Here is a 23,074-nt window from a genome sequence, read left to right as displayed (position 1 = left end):
TTTTTTTTTTTTTTTTTTTTTTTTTTGAGGAATTGATATCCACGTATGCGTAACAATTGACCTTGAACGATATTGTAAATGACCTTCAACTATATTCCTCGCCATATTCGAATAGCAATGAAGAAATATGATTTATCCTATACAAGTTCTTCCTCTTGCAGGAAAAAGAAATAAATTCATTTCGCAGATTCATGCAAATTCGATTCTTTAAAAATCTTACGAGCATCAACGCAAAATCTATAATCCATAATGAAAATTAAATATACGTTCATTCCTGCGAATCAAACAACATAAACAAAATAACAAAATTAGATTAAAATTACAACGAAGGGACGAATTCCTTCTCGAAAACGGATACGCGTAGAATTGGCGGCAAATACGAATGAGGTAAAGCAAACATCGCTAATAAGAGTCGATACATCGCGTCCGACGTTATCGGTCGAGCATCCAGAAAATATTTACGACAAATATTTGCCCGCAGAACAATCGATTTCGATTAAAGGCACGTTTCTATTTTCGTTAACACGCACGCGGCGTGTATTTAAATTTCGATTATCAAAATACGGTTCTGGTAATGGAGGCTCCCCCTCTTCCCTCCTCCTCCTCCATCTTCCCTATTAAATATTCATGCACAGCGCCGTTTCTTTACAAATCGTAAGGCTACGGACCGCGCGTGTGATAAACGAGAATCAATTCCTTCGTTTAATTGGAACAATTTCCACGGATTAACTCGATGGAGCGCTGTTGCGATGTGATATCGTATGTGCGTTGAATTCTTTTTCTTTTTTTTTTTTTATTTCTTCTGCCGTTGTTCCGAGTATCGAGTACATTTCGAGCAAAAAGTATATAGTTGTTGAAACGAAACTACGTTTCTTCGAGATTAATTTTAGTGGATTATAATATACATGGAAAATATTATGTTGAAAATAATTCTCGAATCCTCGCATTGATCGTTTCAAGTATTAATTTTCTGCGTAAGAAAAAAAGAAAAAAAAATTAGAGACAAATTTATTTCCGAAAAAATAAATTTTTTCTCGTTATCTTTTATTTCTTCTTATATTTTATGATAAAAATGAATAAGCTTCGAATTGTTGCAATTCGTTGTATCTTTGATTGAAAATTGTATTTATTCTAGATTGTTCTTCACGAAATATTCGAGATTCGTAAATGTTAAAGTATGAAACTATTAAATTTTCCATGTAATTATACTTACGCTTTATTTTCCTCTACGTATATAAATGTATTCTGTGATTCTTTTTTTTGATGAAATAAGTATATACATTCGTTTAAATTAACATTTCTCCCCCGATGCGAGATACAAAAGATATTAATTGTAAAATATTCGTGAAACCGTGAATATAACGTATACAGAATTATATTAACTTTTATGTAAACCAATTATTTCGGTTAAAGTGAAAAGCAAATGTGACATTTAAATTACAGAAGCGTATTTAACTCTTCTCGAAATGTTGTCGATCCATGAATTCTGACGATTCTTCGAAAATCCAAATAAAACCACGAATTTCAAATTTTTTCCAATTTCATTTCTGCCTGTATTGCGTATCGATATTTCGAAATAACAATTTCTCTCGAAACGATGATATTTACTCCTGTTAAAAAAAAAAAATTCAAAACTTATCAAAAAAAAAAAAATCGTGAAACATCCGCAAACATTAATATTTTCTGGAGACGGAAAAATTTTCTCCATTTTATCTCTTCCTTTCATCGAGAAATCCATCCAGAAAGAGAATTACTCTTACTCTTCTCTGAAAAATACTCTTCTCTTTGATTGCATCGCGACACCATAATCCGAGTAACAATTTCGCCGTGGTAGAATTAAAAATCGATCTCTCGTAATTAACGCGTGAAAATCTTCTAAAAGAAATTCCCTTCTTCGTCGTCAAAGGAAAACAAGAGATTATATACCTTTCGAGGATCTAAAAACAAAAATATCGGTTGAGGTTTATTTATCAAAGGAAAGTGCGTCGTTATAAACCTCGATCGTGTATAATAGATAAGCTTGAGACAAGTTTTTATGTTTATTTTGATCTCTAGAAGAGTCTAAACTACGCGTCTACGTGAATTACATTAACATCTAAGCAAAAAGAAAAAGTGAGGAAAGGAGAAAAGACAGAGGATTGGTTACAAGTTCGAGTGTTTCTTTTTCAGCGATGAAAAATGGGAAGGTGGAGGGAGGGAAGATAGAATGGAATTACTATGTTCCAGCTTCGACAGTTCTCGTGACGATTGAACAAACTCGTCGTTTAATAATCCTTGTTCAAGCCAAGAATTTGGCTTTTCCTATCCCCCGTTCCCTTTCTTTAATGTTTTAAGTTTGAAGATCTTGTTTCGTAGAAAATTAAAAACGAACCATTCGATTAGTTATTTAACAATTTTTGAAATTTTCTTGCAAAGAACTTTTGTCACGTCCTATTTGAACACCAATAGGATTCAATTTTTTTTTTTTTAATTTTAATTAACGGAATTAATGATTGGTAAAAGGATATGCGTACCTCAAATGGAACGGTGGCTTCCTTTTGCCTGCACAATCCGAATTTATTCTTCAATGCTTTCATATTTGACACTCTCGACGCACTTTCTCTCTTCGATAAAATTCCAACTCCAATAATTTTTTAATCTCGATACACGATTTCCATTATATTTTGCACGAAAGATCATGAAAGATAATAATGGTAATAATGGTAATAACGTCTCTTGGAATGGAATTGGAGATAATCCCAAATAAATTAGGGAACTAAATATATTTCCATATCTAATATCTAAATCAATTATTATTATTTCCAACGTTATTATAACAAGATCTTCCCTAAATTAAACAAATAAAATAATTAAAAAAGAGAGAATTAACTGCCAATTCTCAAATTAACTCGATTAATGATCCACCTTTCGTTATACCATTACTTAATTATCCTAAGCAAAGAAATAGCATCAATAACCCTCCTCTAATTTCCAATATCCTAATCACCAAGTCGCCCAACCAACGATTTCATTAAACGTGATTACTCTCTCGTCGAACAACCGGTCACGAAATCGTTATTAATGCCATCGAGGGAAACGCGTTCCTTTAATTGAACCACCACCGTCACGAATCACCTAAGAAATAACGCACGAAAAACTTTCGTCCGTTTCCAAATGTAATATTAAATTCGAGCGTTAATTGCGTTTCGGTTTAATGGAACGATCGCGTGATTGAATGGTTCGTTCTTCGGATAAGATCGAGATTTTCGAACGAAAAAAAGGGTTCCAAGGGGATTTTATTTATACGTGGTGGATTAATAATTGGTTGCTTGATTCTTGGTTAACATGACTTGGAATCTTTGAGAATGCGAATTTAATAAATGTAAACTTTGAATGTAAAAAGCAACGTATTTTAATATTTATTTCCATGATATAACGAATTATGCATAACAATGATGTATTAAATTTCTACAATTGGAATTAGTTGATTAATCCTCCCTTTAATTCTCCTTTTTTAATTATTTTATTTGTGAAAAGTAACGATAGATAAGTAAAATAATTTATAATCGACAGAGATTAAGAATTTAAGAAGAATAAAAATGAAATAGAATTATCTCATTCTCTTCCAATTTTTCTCAACGTATAAAAAATTAATTCATTAAACACGAATTATAAAATTATAATGAAAACGTAAAAGAGCAAATCTATCTACGGTACAAAATATTTAATGACAAAGATAACAAAATAATGACCGCTCCCTCGATCAACTAAATTGCTAAACTACCACGCCAATTATTACCATTATCTTATTTATATACATTAAGAAAAAAGAAAAAATCAAACGAAAAAAAATTACAAGCTCTATAAATAAAATAAAATAAAGAAAAAAATCACGTTTTAATCGACACTCAAACACTTCGTGCCTCCTTTTCACGAGGTCAGAAACGCGATCATCGAGGTGAAAGAAAATTTCACCGATATTAATATTCATTCGACACCGTACACACAACGATCCACTCAACGAATAACTATATCATTTTTATTCGACGCGATTGCCGCCAGCAACGTCCATATCGCACTTGATTCGAACGCACACGATTCGAACGACAATTCGAGCGGCACTGCTCGCAACAGTTGGAATCGCGATAGTCGACCAAGAGACTTTAGGTAGGGGAGTAGGAAATCCACCAATTCCCAATCGAAGAAGGGGCCTATGCCATTTCCAATTCACGCGTTTCGTTATCGCCAAAGTGTTTTGAAAGGGCGAGATGTGAAACGAGATTTTCGAATGTTGATTAAAAAATATAAAAACCGATTCCGATTTTCTTTTTTTCCCCGTTTAAAAGTGAAATAAATTTTTGTGTGGAATATTATTATTATTATCGGTGAATAATTATCAGAAATAAGGATTTTATTGTACGCTTTTTATATATCTGCGAAACTTAGATTTTAGTAGATTTTGAAATAGATTTGAAATAATAATCTTTTTTTTTTTTCTTTTGAAAAGCGTAAAACGATTGAATGATTTTTTTTAAATATCGAAGTTATTGGGTAATTTTTCAACGAATAATAATCACGCGCACGATTCAAATTTAAAACAAGAAAAAAATACGTACGAGTGTTTGTTGATAGATAGGAAGATAGGATCATGAGGAAAATGGTGACGTAAGGTGGAAGACAAAGCGAACTCAATTTCGAGTTTCCTCTGACCAGTTCGCCACGTAGTTCTACACAAGGTATAAATGGGAGCCGATGGTTAAACGCTAAACATCGGTTTATCTTGACAGAGGCCCATAGCGACTATAGATCATTTAACGGGCTGGCGCACCTTAACACTCGACGTCTCGAATCGAAACTTGCGTGTAACTAGTTAACCGGAGTTCCGCTACAACACGTTGCCCGGCGGAATTTCCGTTGTTAATCGAGAAACTCGCGACACCGTATTCCACCCTCTAATTACTGCTCCTTCGTGGACACAGCCCCCTGTAATATTATCGTTTTATTCGTGCTACTGGATAGAAATTGGAAATGTGAATTGATCGGTTGTTTTATATTTTCATTCTTTTCAAATATCTCGAAAAGAGAAAATTTTAAGCGTAAATTTTATTACGTTATAAATATACGTTTATATATATATACGTTTTCGATTGGATTTTATTAATTTTTTGAAAAACTGGAGGTTGTTCGAAAGGAAAAGAAAGAAGGTGAAATTATTTTGAATTAAGAAGAATTTTTTATATCAATTCTCTTTCTAATAAACGTTATTTATAGCGTAATTTACTTTAGAATTCGATTAAACTCGATTAAAATTAGGAAAACTTTGAACCGCTATAACTTCGAAGATAGTGACTTCCGGTGGACGAGTGAACGATCGTTAGAAGCGGGGAACCTTCCTCTTTAAAACGCTTTTTTGTTTATCTCGATACGACTTCCGGTTCCCGAAATATCATCGCATAAAGAAAATGTAATTTTTAATCCTTTACCTTAAACTCTATTAAAATTAGGAAAACTTTGAACCTCTATAACTCCGAAGATAGTAACTTCCGGTGGACGAGTGAACGATGGTTAGAAGCGGGGAATCTTCCCCTTTAAAACGCATTTTCGTTTATCCCGATACGACTTCCGGTTCCCGAGATATCGTCGTGTAAAGAGAAACGTAATTTTTAATCGTTTACTATTTCTATCCTTGTTTCTTATTCGGATCTCTCGCTCGCACTTCGCCTCACTGACCTATCCCAACTCCAGACGAGCGACAGACGCGATTCTTGGAAAGGTGCTTAGTACGCATTTCCAGGAAAAAAATGTAGGTCAGTGGGTCGCGGACTCATTCATTATTTTTGTAAACGTATGACCGCTTTGAATCCTTATATCTCGACAACGAATTGAGATATCGGGATAAAACAAAAAGCGATTTCAATGGCATGTTTTCCTCTATTTTTTAAATGGATTTTGATGATAAAATTTTTAATTTTTTCTCACGTTTTTTTTTACATGAAAAGTCAAAGTTTCATTTGTCACTTTACAATTGTAAATGCAACAATTTGTTATAATGATATAAAATATAAATATATAATATAAAGCATATAATTTAGCATGCTTTTTTTATACAATTTGACATATTTTCCTTATGTTAATTGAATATTTTATCTACGTAAAAATTAATAACTAATATTTTATTATCTAACAATAACTAATATTTTATTATATGATTATCAATAACATCTTAAGGCAAAGAATAAAATGATACGAGTACGAGTAAAAGAATGCTAATTCTCGAATCTAAAAAGACTTGAAAAGAGTTTATTTATAAAGAGGAATGAAAATCTAATACTTACTTTTAATTTGCGCCTTGCGTTGAATTTCTTCAAGCAATCCACAGTCTCTTGTCTGTGGACAACGGACGCGACACGTTCACGTTGCTGTAACACAATAAGAAGAAGAAAAATTGTTACGTTAATCATCGAAGACGTTTTTCAAGCGATATATAGATAGTTTCACGAGATTGATTTCACTTACGCAGATCCATGGGTGCTTCAATGCCTCGCTGGCGGTGATCCTTTTGCTTGGGTTCACCGTCAGCATCTGATTGATTAGGTTCTTGGCTTCCGGCGTGACGGTGTCCCATTCTGGGCTTGGATACTGCGCCAATAAATTAAACGAATGATTCGTCAAAAGTCGATGTAAAAGTCGATCGATCGAAATGCGAAATTAATTTATTTTATTTATTTAATTTATTAATATAATTTTATTCGAATTAAGTTAAATCACTGATAATTTCGATCGATCCATAAATAACTTGTTATACACTCGATTTATTATAATTCTGAAATAATATTGTATTTGTACAATTAAACAACAGGAAGAAAAATTTTCTTTCAAATCCGCAGCGAGAATGGAGAGAAATTTTTCAAAAAAAAAAAAAAAAAAAAAATTGAACGATATAAAAAGTCGATCGCAATCGAATCGAAGGAAGATTTCTTGGGGAATCGAGTCGATAGAGGCAACTGATTCTTACGTCGTACGATCCGGCCTTGATCTGCGCGTACAATCGATGCTGATCCTCGTCCCAGAATGGCGGATAACCGACCAGAAGGATGTAAAGAATGACACCGCACGCCCAGATGTCGACTGGCTTGCCGTATGGCTCTTTCTTGAGGACTTCCGGGCTGAGGTAACCGGGCGTCCCAGCGAAACCTTTTTATACGAGATTATCAGAGGTCACTCTCCACGGAATACGTATATTTTTTCGTTCAAATATTAGATGGAATGCAGAATTTTCTTAATTCTTTCTTTCTACAACAATAATTGATAAAAGTGCAATTTTCGTGGGATAAAATATTTTATTTTACAGATTTACATTGTAAGAAATTTAAATATCGTATTCACAATATTTTAAGAGAATATTGCGCGAAATTTTAGCGAAATAATTTCGAAAATAACGGACTGGTGAATACTTTATAAATATTTTTTATACAAATACAAATTGTACCACGATTCAGCGATTGGAATATTTTATCCCTGAGATTAAAAAAAAAAATTTCGTTTAAACGAAGGAAACGATATTTTTTTCTTAACTGTTGACGATATTGGATGCACTTTGAAGAAGAAAAAAAATTCTAAAAAGAACAGAAAAGTTTGAGACGAGGAAATTTCGGTTCGCAACGAAGAAAATCGATGGTAATTTCCCGAGAATAGAGAAAATCGAAGCTAATCTCGTTGCTAACTATATTTTCTACTATGGCTCACACAGAGTCGGCCATTACTAAGTCTTGGAACTTTCTACGATCCAAGTTTCGAATTTCCCGCGTATGATGCGGAAACCACAGCCAAATCAGAATGTCGAGGGAATTTCGAGCTGTCGAGAACGGAAACGAACATCAGCTAGTTTCAAACTGATAGACGAGTCGAGGATGAAAAGGAGATTGTTTCACAGATTCTCGGACATCAAAATCATTTCGATTCGTTGATATATTCCCCGATATATTTATCAAGAGAAAAATATAACTTTTTACCCCCTCGTCTCTTTCCAAATATTATTTTAAATTCCACGTATCGAGTACGAGGAGGAAAAATTCAATCAACGAAGAATTAAATTACCTTTTAACTGTTTTCTTTTTTATTCATATCTTTAAGTAAAAACTTAAAGATATATTTCTCGAATCGTTATCATCAAAGATTACAAATACGAAAAAAGAATCCAAAAAATTATTTAACAAAAAACTATCGACAAACGAAAATGCGTACGTTCGAATACATATTTTCACACTCGTACTTTCGAACAATTCTCTATTTTTCAATTTTCCTTCTTTTTTTCGAAACAAAATCCCGCACAAAACACGCGAGAAGACTATTCCAACCGCGCATCGTCTCGATCCGACCTCGATTGTTAGATCCGTGGAAAACAACATTCAATCTCCCGAACAATATGGAGGAATCTCAGAGGGCAAAGGGAGCGCAGAATTTTCCGGTTTGATCCGGGCCGTGGTACGGTTCTTTGACCGCAAACACAATACAGAAAATCTCCCAAGTGGGGTGGGGAGAGGGGAATCTATTTTGCCTGCGAAAACGCGGAAACTTTTCCAATAGTACGAGGGGAGAGGGAGGGAGGACTTCCTACTTTCCAAGCAAAGTAAAAACAAACGAGAACACCCGGTCGAGGAAGGCGTGACGCGGTGTTCCATAAATGTGGAAAGGAAAATTGTGGAAATCGAGGTGATTTCGAGCAATAATTTCCCCTTCCCCCCCTCCCCTTTCGAAAATAAAATTTTTGGTTTCGATTTGGTTAAGTTATTAATGGGATTAATTAAAGGTAGTGTTGGATACGTGATGCGATCGAGTTCGAACAAATATCGAAATATAAAGGGATTGTCGAATCGAGGAAAATATTATATATAATATTATATAATATTATATATCTTATCAATTGTCGTTCTATCTGTGTGAACAGAATTGTACATGTGATGAAGTTGAAACGAAAATTTTTTGCAATTTGGTTGGAAATCATCTCGACAATTTCTATTGAAGTTTCTGTATTTTTTTGGGACATCCTACATAAATGATTGCACTCAGTTGACACTCGTTCCTCTTTTTAGCGTTCGACACGGGAAAAAGGGAATCGGGAAAATGAAGGGAGACGTCGAATTCGAGCGAGCAACACAGTTAAAGCGAAAAAAGAGGGATAGGAGATAAACAGGGAGGGAAGAAATTTTATTTCTGGAAAACTTGTGTTCACGTCATTGCGGAAATGCAAACGGATTCTAAATAAACCGAGTCCTTGGCGATTCGTCGACCTGTAACCCAGGTTTTCTATCACTTTTTGCTCTTTTTTTTTTTTTTATTCCGACGCTATTTGACATAGATTATCGAGCTCGTGGCATGAATCGAAATGGATTCATCGTATCAAGAAATAAAAAATTTTCAAAGGAGAGAAAGAGAAAGATATCTCTTTCTGGAGAGAAAAATTCTTGAAAAATTCAATCTTATCTAAAATGCGGTTCGCGTGAAACACTTGATCTGAAGAAATTGAATTTTTTAAAGCAATACCGCAAAAAATATCGTAAAATAAAAAGGAAGAAGAATATTTGAATATTTCTTATATACTTCCTCAGAAAACTTCAAATCATCGATATTTTTCGAAATGGGGGAAAAAATTATAGTGGAATTTATTCTCTCTACGAATCTATTCCATTTCTCGAAAGAAGGGAAGAGGAAGAAAAATAATAATATATCTAAATCGATTTCGAAAAACGATATTTGCAAATTATAAATAATATTATGCTTATATAATATCGTTGTATCTGTACTCCTTCCTTCTCGTAACGCGTTTTTTATTTAAAATATTCTCAATGGTCACTATATAATTAATTTATAATTATGTTTATACAAAATCAATTTATTAAACGATAATACGACTTACTTTCGCGACGAGGAGACGGAAACACGTCCGTTCCGCTCGGTGTTTGGAATACGACTCCGTACGAAATCGATATTTTGATTATTAATCTCGACCGTTTGTTGTCGTTTCCTTTTGCCTCGACTCGTAATAACATTAATACTACATACATTTAAATTTAATATTCACACGCGAATTTAAAATTATCGAAATTAAAATTATCCTACAATTTTTTACGATCGAGTAAAAAAATCAACATCGATTTTTACCAAATCCACGCAATTTTTACTTACGATTGTATAAAAATTGTAAAAAAAAAACAAAAAATCGAATTCGATCGATTTTCATTGATCCTCGACGATCTTTTCAATTTTTTAAGCATCACGGAAGGAAATCCATTTTCCAATTTTCACAATTTTCGCGCGTAATAATATTAATGCCACGTTCGAATCTCTGTCGTGGTCGAAATTGGAAAAAGGGTTACTTACCGAACCATGCCTGCGCTTCACCCTGCACCTCGATCGCCAATCCAAAGTCCGCTAATTTCACAGCCGCGCCCTTCGCCTTACTTGCGAGGAGTAAATTTTCGGGCTGCAACAGGAAGCAGACTCGTCGACATTCCTGCTCACTCTTCCGACAAACCGTTGCCGTTGTCCTGCATTTTTACGCGGCCATGCTGTAGGTTGATCCACCAACAGGAGATATATACGTGCATGCTTGACACACATTGCGGCTCTACCTTCTACGCTGCGCTGCTTTTCACTCTGTTTTTTTTTTTTTTTTTTTTTTTTTTTTTCGAAAATCGTCTCTTTTCGTTTCCAAACGAAACGCCACTTTTCGTACGGCCGGGTTTTCGCGTTTCTTTTTTTTTTTTTTTTTTTTTTTTCTCTCGTTTCTTTCTCGTTTCCTTCCCTTTCGTCTCTCGGTCGAATTAATCTTATTCCCACGATCTCAAATTTTTTTACGCTTTAGGAAATTTGTCATTCGTTTGCGAGAAAATTTTCCACGCGTCGAATTTTATTTTTAAGAAGAGGTGGTGGGGACTGATTTGGCGCGAAATTTTAAAAAGCTCGAGCGATGAATTTTTTCTTTTTTTTTTTTTTTTTTTTTTTTTGGAAGAAATATTAATTGGCATAAAATTTTCGGCCACGAGATAAATTGTTGTGCATTCAATTATTACGAATATATACGCGATAATATCAAATGTTAAATTTCGTAGTCTCGATTGTAATATAACAAAACACGAAATGCAACAATTTCTTATAACAATATTTTTTAAAATAATAATTCTTGTAATAGACTATTTAAAAAAAAAAAGTGATGAATATACTTTCAAAGTATATCTTTGCATTTGGTCGAAAATTTGTTGCCCAATGTTCGTCGAATAATAATTCAAACGAAGATTATTATATTAATGTGAAAAAAAAAAAAAAAAGAACAAGAAGACTCGGAACATTTCCCTATCCATTACATTTCTTTTACCTTCCTTTAATTTTTTTCTTTTCTTTTTTTTTTTATTTTTTTAACCCCCTCGTTCCATTCGATCAACGATCCCTAAACGTTTATCTGAAAATGTTCGGTTAAACACACTGAACCTTTGCGTTCCCGGTGTACTGGACCCTCTCAAGCATGGCGCTCTCTAGTTCATCCGTGTAACATTCGTTTCTCTACGTACTTTCAGGTCCCTGTGCACAACTCCATTGTGGTGGCAGTGGTGTACGCTTTCCAGGATTTGTTGGATACAGTGAGACGCGTCCGCTTCGCTGTAGAATTCTCGCGCCACGATATCCTCGAACAGTTCGCCGCCGGTCACGCTGGAAATCAAGGAAATCGTTTGAGACGATTTTCGAGACGAATTTTCTTCGAGAGGAATTCGCAAAACGTTTTCTTTCTTAATCTTTTTTTTTTTTTTTTTTGGAGAAGAAATTTTTAGAAAAGGAGAAAAAATTGGAGATGGATAAATTGGGGGAGGATGATTAAACGATATACGAAAGATCTTGAAATTTTTGTTGAAAATGAATTTTGAGAAATAGAGAATTTGTGGATGGAAATTTAATCGTGATATTAGATATTTAATTTAAAGAGGAATGAAAAATTGAAGGATTCTCGAGTAATTGAATATCAATCGAGGTTGCAATTAATCTTTTTTTTTTTTTTTTGGAGAAGAAATGTTTAGAAAAAATTGGAGATGGATAAATTGGGGGGGAATGATATACGAAAGATCTTGAAATTTTTGTTGAAAATGAATTTTGAGAAATAGAGAATTTGTGGATGGAAATTTAATCGTGATATTAGATATTTAACTTAAAGAGGAATGAAAAATTGAAGGATTCTCGAGTAATTGAATATCAATCGAGGTTGCAATTAATCTTTTTTTTTTTTTTTTGGAGAAGAAATTTTTAGAAAAAATTGGAGATGGATAAATTGGGGGAGAATGATATACGAAAGATCTTGAAATTTTTGTTGAAAATGAATTTTGAGAAATAGAGAATTTGTGAATGGAAATTTAATCGTGATATTAGATATTTAATTTAAAGAGGAATGAAAAATTGAAGGATTCTCGAGTAATTGAATATCAATCGAGGTTGCAATTAATCTTTTTTTTTTTTTTTTTGGAGAAGAAATTTTTAGAAAAAATTGGAGGTGGATAAATTGGGGGAGAATGATATACGAAAGATCTTGAAAGTTTTGTTGAAAATGAATTTTGAGAAATAGAGAATTTGTGAATGGAAATTTAATCGTGATATTAGATATTTAATTTAAAGAGGAATGAAAAATTGAAGGATTCTCGAGTAATTGAATATCAATCGAGGTTGCAATTAAACGCCCTATAAAACGGTGATACTTTCCACGATGGGACATCGATACCTCGCGACCATGCGAGCTCATTAATATGCAAATCAAGACTGATTTAAATTCACGATGGGGGACTGTTCGAATAATTGGCCGGATGACTGGGACAAATTAACAATTATCGGGCAGAATCGCGAGAAAGAGGGAAGAAAGGGAGGGGAATATGAAGACGTTGATGTAACTTTGCTCCCTCGAATGTATAATCATACAGAATTTTGTTAATAAAAATCGGTTAATAATTACTTTTAATTCGGGCGAAAAATTCTTGAAGAGCGAGAAGAAAGATTATTTATTAAAAAAAACTTGTATTAGAATGATTTCAAGTAATAAACAATATAATATAAAATGTTAAAGAAAAGAAACAAGCGATGATATGAAAATCTTTAATAAATAATAATTCTCGATAGAATATTTGATCGAAATATTTGGAAAAAGGTATCCATATACGTGCTCTTCAATATCATATTTCATTTTCAAATTTTAAACTTTTCTTTTTTTATATAAAAATATCACTAAATACGAAATTCAATATTCCACAGACCTGATTAATTGATTATATATAAATTTATATAATAATTCTTTTTTCTGTGCAATAATTAATATTTCCAAATTTTACTTACAGGTCAAAAACGAGGTAATGATAGTTCTCCTCCTGTATGCTGTCGTGTAATCTCACTGTAACAGAAACGAAGACAAAAACCATGAATTTTTCTAAGATCATCGAATCATCGATAATATAATTTTGTAATTTCGACGTATTTTACATTAATATTCTAATCATTCGTTCAAGAGAAATTTCGAAATTCCAACTCTTCTCTCTAACGAAAGAAGCGCGGTTTCGTAAACGTTTTACACGGAGAATTCGTGAGGATTCGAGGGAAGGGAGGATGGAAGGGTTGGATATTCGGAGGGGCGATACGCGATCGATGCGCGAGGCGAGTATCATTTGCATCCGTTTACTCGATCACGACGTTCATTAGGGTCAACGAAGAGACATTCCTCCTCGCGATACAAACCAATGGTCCGATCGTGTGGTGGAATCGGCCTTAATTAATGTCAAGTGAGGCCTGGCGCAAGCGAAAATCGACGTCTCCAAGCGTGAAACGTTACTTGGGGAGGGGGGATCAATTAAAACGGTATTGGTGTCCATGGTGAAACTCTGAAAGCGATTTCCTTTCAGCCTGTTTTCTTTGTCGCGGAAAACGAGAGAAATTGAAGTTCAGAATCGATATGAATTTTAAGGAATTTTAGAGGTTTAATTTCGAAATTTTTGGAGAATTAAAAATTCTTTTAATTTCAAGAAGAGTTATGATTTTGACTTCGAAATATCTAAATAATATGGATATTCTTTCTAGAAATTTACCATATTGAAATGTAATCATCTTTTAGAAATGTAAAAATTTCAATATGAAATTAATTTCGAAAATTGAAACTTGGAAACTTTATAATATGTGAATATAATATGTGTATATATTTTTACAATTCATAGCTCAAATCGAATCGAAGATATCCTTAAAATAATTCGAAATTGGAGAAGATGGTCAAGAAGAAAAATCCGCGTGTATTGGAAATTTTCGGAAGGAGATCTATATATTTCGAAAATGCGACACGAGCAAATAATTCCTTACGATGTGAAAATAAATGGAAATCGCGCGATAAATTTTTCGCGCCCCATTTCCATCCGTTGGAAAATCCATTTCGAATCGTTGAAAACTGAGATCTTAAAGATCCGCGCGCGAATCGAAGATGGATCGCGATCGACGAAGTATCGAGTATCGCGTATTACGCTCGTTAAACCGAGTGTAATAAATAGTAACTGGCCGAATGGTTGGGGTCAACTTCCCTATAAATAACGAAGAGCGAAGATCGAGCGAAAAAGTTGGCGCCGTATGGGATGCGCCACGGACTGTTTATGACGCTGGTTCGAAACGCAAACAAACGATCGCACCAGTGTTGACGGAAGTTGGAAATTTTCGGAAAGTGTTGCGCGTTTCGTCTTCGACGAAATGCAATCTTCCATCAAAAATATCAAACGTATCTCTATTTACTACATTAACCACACAACGATTATTTATTTAATAATAATTTATTTATTTAATAATTTTTTATACAATAAAAAAACGTATATGCGATTCTTCATTTTTCTATATTAGATTTTGCACGATATAAAAATATAAGACTCGATAAATATTTTTCCTATCGTGAAAATTGGAAAATGGATTTCGACGTGATGTTTAAAAAATAGAAAAAATTATCGAGGATCGACGAGAATCGGTCGAATTCGATTTTTTTTTGTTTTTTTTTTTCGTTTTTTTTTACAATTATAATTATTAAAAATTGCGTGGGTTTCGTAAAATCGATGTTGATTTTTTTACTCGATCGTAAAAAATTGTAGGATACTTTTAATTTCGATAATTTTAAATTCGCGTGTGAATATTAAATTTAAATGTAAGTATTAATGTTATTACGAGTCGAGGCAAAAGGAAACGACAACAAACGGTCGACATTGATAATCAAAATATCGATTTCGTACGGAGTCGTATTCCAAACACCGAGCGGAACGGACGTGTTTTTCTCTCCTCGTCGCGAAAGTAAGTCGTATTATCGAATTATTTAATAAATTATTTAATTTTTAAATAATTATAAATTAATTATCGTGGCTATTGCGAAAATTATAAATAAAAAACGCGTTACGAGAAGAAACGAGTATCAGATGCAACGATATTACACAATATTGTTTATAATTTTTCTATAAAAATTCAAAAAAAAATTATAAACAAATTTCTATTACAAAATTCGCAAATATTCCTTTTCGAAATCAATTCAATTACATAATTAAGATGGAATACTCGTTTCACAAGTGTCGTAAAACGAAATTCGTTGTACTTTTTTTTAAAAAAAAAAAAAACTCGCAAGAAGAAAAAAAATTTCTCGTTCCCAAAAAATTCCGGAGAGGTAATTTCGAGATTCGTGGTCGAGATTCGAACACCTTTTTACACCTTTCGTGTACGAAAAGAGATCTCGGTTGTCACGCACGGCTCGACACCGTGTCGGAAAGCGGGCAGAATTTAATGAAAATGGAAGAGATATCGAGGAAGAGGGAAGAAGACACCACCCTCTCACCACCTTTCGAATGATCCTCGAAGCGATTGGGGGGGAGAGAATAAGAGAAGCCTATCTTCTTTGATATCCTCCACCGATTCCAATAAGGATCAAGATCGAAGAAGGATGTTGAAAACGTTATTATGGGAATTTTTATCGACGAGGAAGGATGGTGGTGATGGTTTCGAATCGAGATAATTTTTCTACGACTGACAAGAACTATCGGTTGTCGTTAGGTAAACTTTGTCGAGGAATTCGAAAAGAGAGTTTCGATGGATTCTTTCGTGAACGAAATCGAAAGGGAAAAAATTGTGGAATTTATTTATTTTATTTTATTTTTTTTTTTTCGAATTTAATTTAATTCAATTTAATTTTCTTTCGCGACAAATTCGATCTTAGTACATTCGTTAGTACAACGATGAATTGAAAAGAAATTGCAGTTTTTTTAATATAGAAAAAATTTTGTATTCTCTCGTTCGGATAGAAGTGGATTTTAATGGGATTTTAATGCGATGTTTCTATGTATTTTTATTAGGAATTGAAAACATTTAGACGCAATTTTCTCCAGAATCGCGAATCTTTGTATTATCCCTCTGTATTTTCTATCGATAGATTTTTATATACGTAGTAGTAGTAGAATTTTAGTAGTAGAATTTTTTAGTAGTAGAGTTTTAGTAGTAGAGTTTTCGAGTATTAGATTTTCTACGATAAATTTTGTAATTCGTGTATTCTTATCGAAAATTTATAGATCGAAGTTATTAAAATTTCTGGCAGTTCGAAAATCTAATAAACTTGAGACAAATGGAAGGAAATAATAGTGGCAAATATCGATCCGAGAAGCCGCACATGGACGCATCGTGCCCCGAATCTACGCGTTTTCGCGATCTCGTGACGCAGTTGAACTTTCCTTCAGCCTTTGCCATTAAATTTCCACCGAAATGTCACGCCTCCCTCGTCCAAGATTTATGAAATTATCGATTATCTCTCGTCTGCCGACCCATGAAAGGTCAAATATCCCTCCCTTAATTTCGAATTCACGAGTTTCGCGTTGATCTTTCGCGGTGAGCAAACATTTTTCGAAAAATAATCTCGCCATTTCCGTTTCTTTTTAAGAAAAAAAATTCTCTAAAAAATATCTCATCATAATTTTTAATAAAATAGAAATAGACACGAGATAATTCTTTTATTTTTTCGAATTAGAAAATTCTCGAGATAGCGAAATTTCTTACTTTTTCTTCCTCAAATTTAGACAAAATTAAACGTATAGAAATACGAGACAGAGTACAATTTTCGATAAATTATTTTATTATTTTATTATTATAAATTATTTTATTTATTAAAATTTACGAATCTATCATCTAACGAGGACAATACACAAGAAACTTGCTGTTTCAACAGAAACAAAGAGAATTTTTATTCGAATTTATGTTCCCTTCCCCACATCTTAAATCCCAAGAACGCCACGAATTCGCAGCAGAATGCAACAGAAAAATTTCAACGCGTAGCGTATGAAACGCGTATCAACCATCGAAAAGGAAAAAGAAGAGAGATAGAGAGAGAAAAGAAATACGTGGATGCATATAACTTGGTCGAGGATTGGAAGGAAGAGAAATGGAGGAAATCGTGGTCTCGAGAAGACGAATCGAGGGAGAGAGGAGAAAAAGAGGAAGAAGAAACATGAATCGAGGTGGCAGCAAAAGAGACAAGGAAGAAGGAGGATCGATAGGTATCACTTGTTGACTGGAATGGACGTAAGCCGGTTGCGCGCCATGATGGAAAGAGGACGGGGTTGGGTAATTCGCATCGGTCACATCCACCCGATGGATAGAGCCGTACGATGAATAAAAGAAACCCAGCCTTTATGAATTATGGAATCGACTCGATTTAACGAACCTCACCCTTTCCTTTCCTCCCTCGTGGCTTTTGTCAGCGGGATATCGCCTTCTAATTCGTTCCAGCCACCTCTTACACCTGTTCCCCTCCCCCCTATCCTATTCGACGATCGATCCACGAAATATCGAATGGGAAATGGAATTTTTCCAACGTTGAAAATATATCGGTGATTATAATAATATTGAAAGATTGAGTTGCGGTGATTTTCTCGTAATCGTGTAGTTTTGCTATGCTAAATGTCGACGAGTTTTTTGGAAGAATTAATTCTGTCGAGAGATGGGGGAAGGATTCGTTGAAATTATCATGGTTTTTTGGTAATGATAAAGTGTTGAAAATTTTGTTGGAGTTAGAGTAGAGTTTTGGATAATATAGTTTTGTTTAAAATTAAATATGATATAAACGAACAATAATTTGTTGGAAGAGTTTAGTAATTCTCTCGAGAGATGGGGGAAGGGGTTCGTTTGAATTATCATGACTTTTTATGATGTAATGATAAAATGTTGAAAATTTTGTTGGTTAGAATAGAATAGTGTAGTTTTGTTTAAAATTAAATATGATATAAACGAACGATAGTTTATTAAAAGAGTTTAGTAATGTAATTCTGTCGAGAGATGAAGAAAGAGTTCGTTTGAAATATCATGGCTTTTTGGCAATGATAAAGTGTTGAAAAAATTTTGTTGGTTAGAGTAGAGTTTTGGATAATATAGTTTTGTTTAAAATTAAATATTATATAAACGATGGTTTGTTGAAAGAGTTTAGTAATGTAATTCTGTCGAGAGATGGGGGAAGGGGGTTCGTTTGAATTATCATGGCTTTATTATTATTATGATGTAATGATAAAGTGTTGAAAATTTTGTTGGTTAAAGTAGGATAGTGTAGTTTTGTTTAAAATTAAATATGATATAAACGAACAATAGTTTGTTGAAAGAGTTTAGTAATATAATTCTGTCGAGAGATGGGGGGAGGGTTCGTTTGAATTATCATGGCTTTTTGATAATGATTAAATGTTGAGAATTTTGTTAGTTAGAATGAATTAGTATATATAAACGAACGATGGTGAGACGAGAAGCTCGGTCGAATTATGATAGTTTTGCTAAATGTTTGTTGGAAAAATTAATAATAATTCTATACGATAATTTTATTGATTCTATATCGCAATTCGTTCAAATTACGATTGATTCTGACTTGTTAAATATTAATCAGCAAATAGTTTGTAGTTTGCAATTTGTTGTATAATTTCGTGGAGATCGATCCATCGTTCCGAATAAGAAATATTAATTTGACGCGTCACGAATGAAAATTTCTTCAAAATCCGGAGAGGATCGTTCCTTTCGAAAGGTTTAACTTTCCAGAAGAGATTTCTTCGCGATATATATCAATTTCTAAAGTAGATCGTAGCTAGTTCGCGATTTGACGGAGAGGCTCGATCCGTCAACGTGAGGAGGAAAATTGGCTGCGAAAAAAAAGAGATCGTCGAGATACGAAGGAGGCACGTCGAGTATTGATCTACACTTTCCGCTACACTTTCGAGAGATTCACGATCGCGTGAGTATGTGTGTGTGTGTGATCGGGATAAAAAATTATTTTTTATTTTTTAATTTTCTTTAAGATTTTGTAATTATAATATTTTCCTTTTAACGTCGATAGAAAAAGGAAGAAGAGAATTTGTTGTTAGAAATTTGTATGTAATAAATATTTCACGAAATTATATTCTCTGTCGCGAAACTTCTCGTGTGCAATCGTAGAAATATTCGTATAGATAAAGTTTTTGGTATTATTTTAATCTCGAATTGTAATTTTATCTGGAAAAGTAAACATTTTATAATAATAGTAAATAATTATTGTGGCCCTTTAGAAATTAGTTTGGAATACTATTCTAGGATAGAATGAGTTGATTCCATGAAACTTCGTTCTTTCCCTCTCTTTACTTTCTTGTTAAATTTAAAATTTGATATTATTTTCAAAAAAAGAAAAACTGGAGGAACGAACGAAGGTTTTCAGGATCTGCTGATACAATCATAAAAATACAAATTAGATTTGTTCAAATGTATACATATTGATTGACCGCAATGCGACAATTCTGCGATAAATATTCAGTAGAGGTTGATCTAATGAATGCTAATTACGACAAATGCGGCAGGAGGGGATCATGTATCGCGAGAACGTCGTAAAAAAGTATAAGTAAAAAAATTCTTTGAAAGAATCTTGTTGCATAGAAACATCCAATGAATATTCAAGCTTACGAATTTTATTTTGATTTTCATTTAAAGAACGATCTCGATAAAAAAAATAAAAATCTAAATTTCTATATAAATTACAATAGAAAAATTACACCTACCCTCTTCTAATTTCTACCTTCACCCTCCTTAACCCGTTTCACTTTTCCTTAAAAAAAAAAAAAATTCATAAAAATCCTATTTTCCATGTAAAATAAAATAAAAATTTAATCTATTAATATTACCTTTGATCTGATTCACGACCTTTCCTTTTGAATTAACGAACGAAGAATTATTGAACGAAAAAAGAGGGAGGATAGAGAAAGGAAAGGAAGGAAGAGGGGAGGAAAAAAAAAAAAAATGAAAATCGTTCAATTTTTTCGGCATGCAAAGCCGTACGCCATTTCTCGCGTCAAAGCAAATGATTATCCCGTGAATGGAACCGCGTTCCTGCAACGGGAATAGTTTTCGATTGTATCCACTGACCGGTGTGCGCACGTGCACCGTGGAAAAGATTGGCGACAGGGGAGGGGGTGATCAATGAAATTGGTTTACAAACGAATAAAAGAACGGGTGTGATACCTGCTCGACCGTTTCGTCGTCAATGTGTCGAGCGCTAACAATTGTTAGTTTCGCTTGCACGAGCAGACGTTCGATCGATTAATAAAAACATAAATTGGTACGAATACCAGAGAAATTTCTTCTTTTTCTAACCCTTTTCGTTTATCCGCCTCTCCATCGTTATTTCTTCCGCTCGCGTTGTTTCCAATCGTATCGCGAAAGGGTGTTTGAAGATGTACAGATGTTCGATACAATAATACTTTTTTTTTTTATTTATTTTATCATTTTTAGTTTTTTAGTTTTGTGACTTTTTATCGTCGAGACGGATAAATGGAAATCGTGACGGTCGAAATTATAAATTAAACGAAATATTTGCTCTTCTTCTCGTTTGAATTTGGAAATTTTGTAAAGAAAAATTTACGTAAAAAATAATTATTGCAAAGATGTATGGGATATAAACTTATTTAAATAATGAAAACTGCTCCCTCTTCTCGAGAGAAGTTGCATCATCAGCAAAATCGTGATCGATTCGAAAAAGTTTACAAACGTAAGAATCTTCTATATTATCGTATCCCATATATCAATTTTTTTTTCGAAATAATCGATGCATCAGAGAAAACTTCACTCTCTTAATCCGATTATTCATAAAAATTAAGAACAAATAGTTATTCGAACTATCGAATCTGAAAAAGAAAAAAGAACATTACGAGTATTTTATTTTTTCTTCCTTTCGAAATAATTCATCCCTTCACTCTCTCAATCCAATTATTTATAAAAATTAGAAGAACAAATGGTTATTCGATCTCTCTATCTCTGTCTCTCCCTCCTCTCTCTGTCTCTGTCTCTTCGAAAAAGAAAAGAAGAAGGAAAAAGAGGGGGGAAGAAGCTCCTCGTCACCCTTCCCCGAAGAGAGGTTGCATCGTCGAGACGTGCCGGGAAATTCCCTGAACGTCGATCCGGCAAAAATGCCGCTGCGTTTCGAGCCTTACTTGGCACGTCGAGCCGAAAATTTTCCCCGCGGCGACGATACCGATTGGCCGGCATCCAGATCTTGGCCGCGTTTCGTCGTAATACTACTAGAAGAGCCGGGCCGGTTCAAGGTTGGTATTGTGCTAATCGCGGTTGCACGTGCGGTTCCGCTAAATTTCGCCGTTCGATGGGACACAGGCGGAAACCGTGAAAATTTTCGTTTTCCACGAATGTCATTAACAGTGGCGGGTGATTAGGAGGAGAAGTGAATTTGAATCGTGAAATTGTTTGATCAATACGCGATTAATTTCGATATTGTTAGATTAGATTTAAGTTTCGAGTAATTTTACCATTGGATTAAATATAAACGTATTTTTTAACGAGATAAAATAACAGTGTGTGTATTTTTTTAGGAGTGAAAAATTGATTTGGATTGCTCGTTTTTTTAGAGTTGCGAAATTTGCGAAATCGATAAACGATGTATAATTAATGGTTAATGTAGTTAAAATATCGAAATTGTATCGCGTAAATATATAGAGCGAAATAACTAGGGATTAAATCATTCTGCCCCCGTTCCTTCCCGTGAATTAACTGTATTAAAATCAGATCGTTTAACGAAAACTAGTTGTTCACGTTGTTCGTCTAATTTCCTGGTAATATCGCGGTAGCGCATGTAGCACGCGAACGATAATGGTCAATAACGTAAACCAGAAAACCGGTATCGAACTGTTCCCAAGGGAGGGATCACGCTTCCGGGACTCAAATTAATTGAAATCGTGGCGTAATGCCCCCAACAAATATTATTTGCGCCAGCGTTACTTAATTGCAATCTTCGAGGAAGACTTTACTTTCCCTCGCGACCCTCTTTCGTGAACAAACATTCAAAAGATATTTTAAAGATAATCGAAATTTTTTTTGGAACATCTCGATAATTAATTTTATAATAAATAATTTTTTGCTGAACATATTAAATTTGGAAGAATCAAATTTTTCTTTTGTTGGAAAATAATCGTACGATTTTTTTTTTTTTTCTTTTCCAATGAAATTTTTGTTGCAGTTGTCCATCGAAACCTTCCAAAGACAGGAAGCCTCGAGAGCCGACTACGTCTCGCATGAATAATGGCTGATGCAACTCGGGTGGATAATCGAGACGGCGTATAATCGCGCTTAAACGGGTTCAGTGCAAAGAGAAGATTGGCGAAACAGGCGTAATAATCATCACACACGATTCCGTCGTATAAAATCCTTTGCGAATCGTGGAACGGTTGTACAGATAGTCGCAAACGTTTCTATTTCGGTTAATTATTCGCGGAGGCACGAATCGCACGGTTAATTAGCCAGAATTGCTGAACATCGAGTTATATTCAGGTAATTGCCTCGCGAGATGCAAATTGTCTTCTTCCACTTCCGATTCGTCGACTCTCTTTCGTTTCGTTCTTTTTCGTCGATTTATAAAATGAATCTTTCTTTCCTTTCTTCTTGGACGAGATATTTTTAACTCTTAGCATTTTGAACATAGTAAATAGATTTCTATCAAAGAATTATATATATATATATGGAATATTTTGAAACTTTCTGAATTGTCACTTATCTTAAAACTCGATTAAAA

The 23,074-nt window shown here is 33.8% G+C and overlaps 1 protein-coding gene across 44 annotated transcripts in view; it reads right to left on the bottom strand.

Annotated features, from left to right (window-relative positions):
* The window catches only part of LOC102677929 (calcium/calmodulin-dependent protein kinase type II alpha chain), a 140,815-nt gene that overhangs the window by 51,865 nt on the left and 65,876 nt on the right, over window positions 1–23,074 (bottom strand). For all 44 annotated transcript variants that reach the window (XM_006615913.2, XM_031510611.1, XM_006615914.2 and 41 more), the window contains 6 exons: window positions 13,345–13,399; window positions 11,547–11,685; window positions 10,360–10,462; window positions 6,995–7,173; window positions 6,496–6,618; window positions 6,315–6,398 (listed from right to left, as the gene is read on the bottom strand). In XM_006615913.2, coding sequence (XP_006615976.1) covers window positions 6,315–6,398; window positions 6,496–6,618; window positions 6,995–7,173; window positions 10,360–10,462; window positions 11,547–11,685; window positions 13,345–13,399 — 683 coding nt within the window. The remainder of the gene's footprint in view (window positions 1–6,314; window positions 6,399–6,495; window positions 6,619–6,994; window positions 7,174–10,359; window positions 10,463–11,546; window positions 11,686–13,344; window positions 13,400–23,074) is intronic.

Source organism: Apis dorsata, unplaced genomic scaffold (genome assembly GCF_000469605.1).
Source record: "Apis dorsata unplaced genomic scaffold, Apis dorsata 1.3 scaffold_247, whole genome shotgun sequence".
Taxonomy (NCBI): Eukaryota; Metazoa; Arthropoda; class Insecta; order Hymenoptera; family Apidae; genus Apis; species Apis dorsata.
Note: the sequence above shows the minus strand (reverse complement) of the source record. Positions and strands in the feature narration are given on the sequence as shown.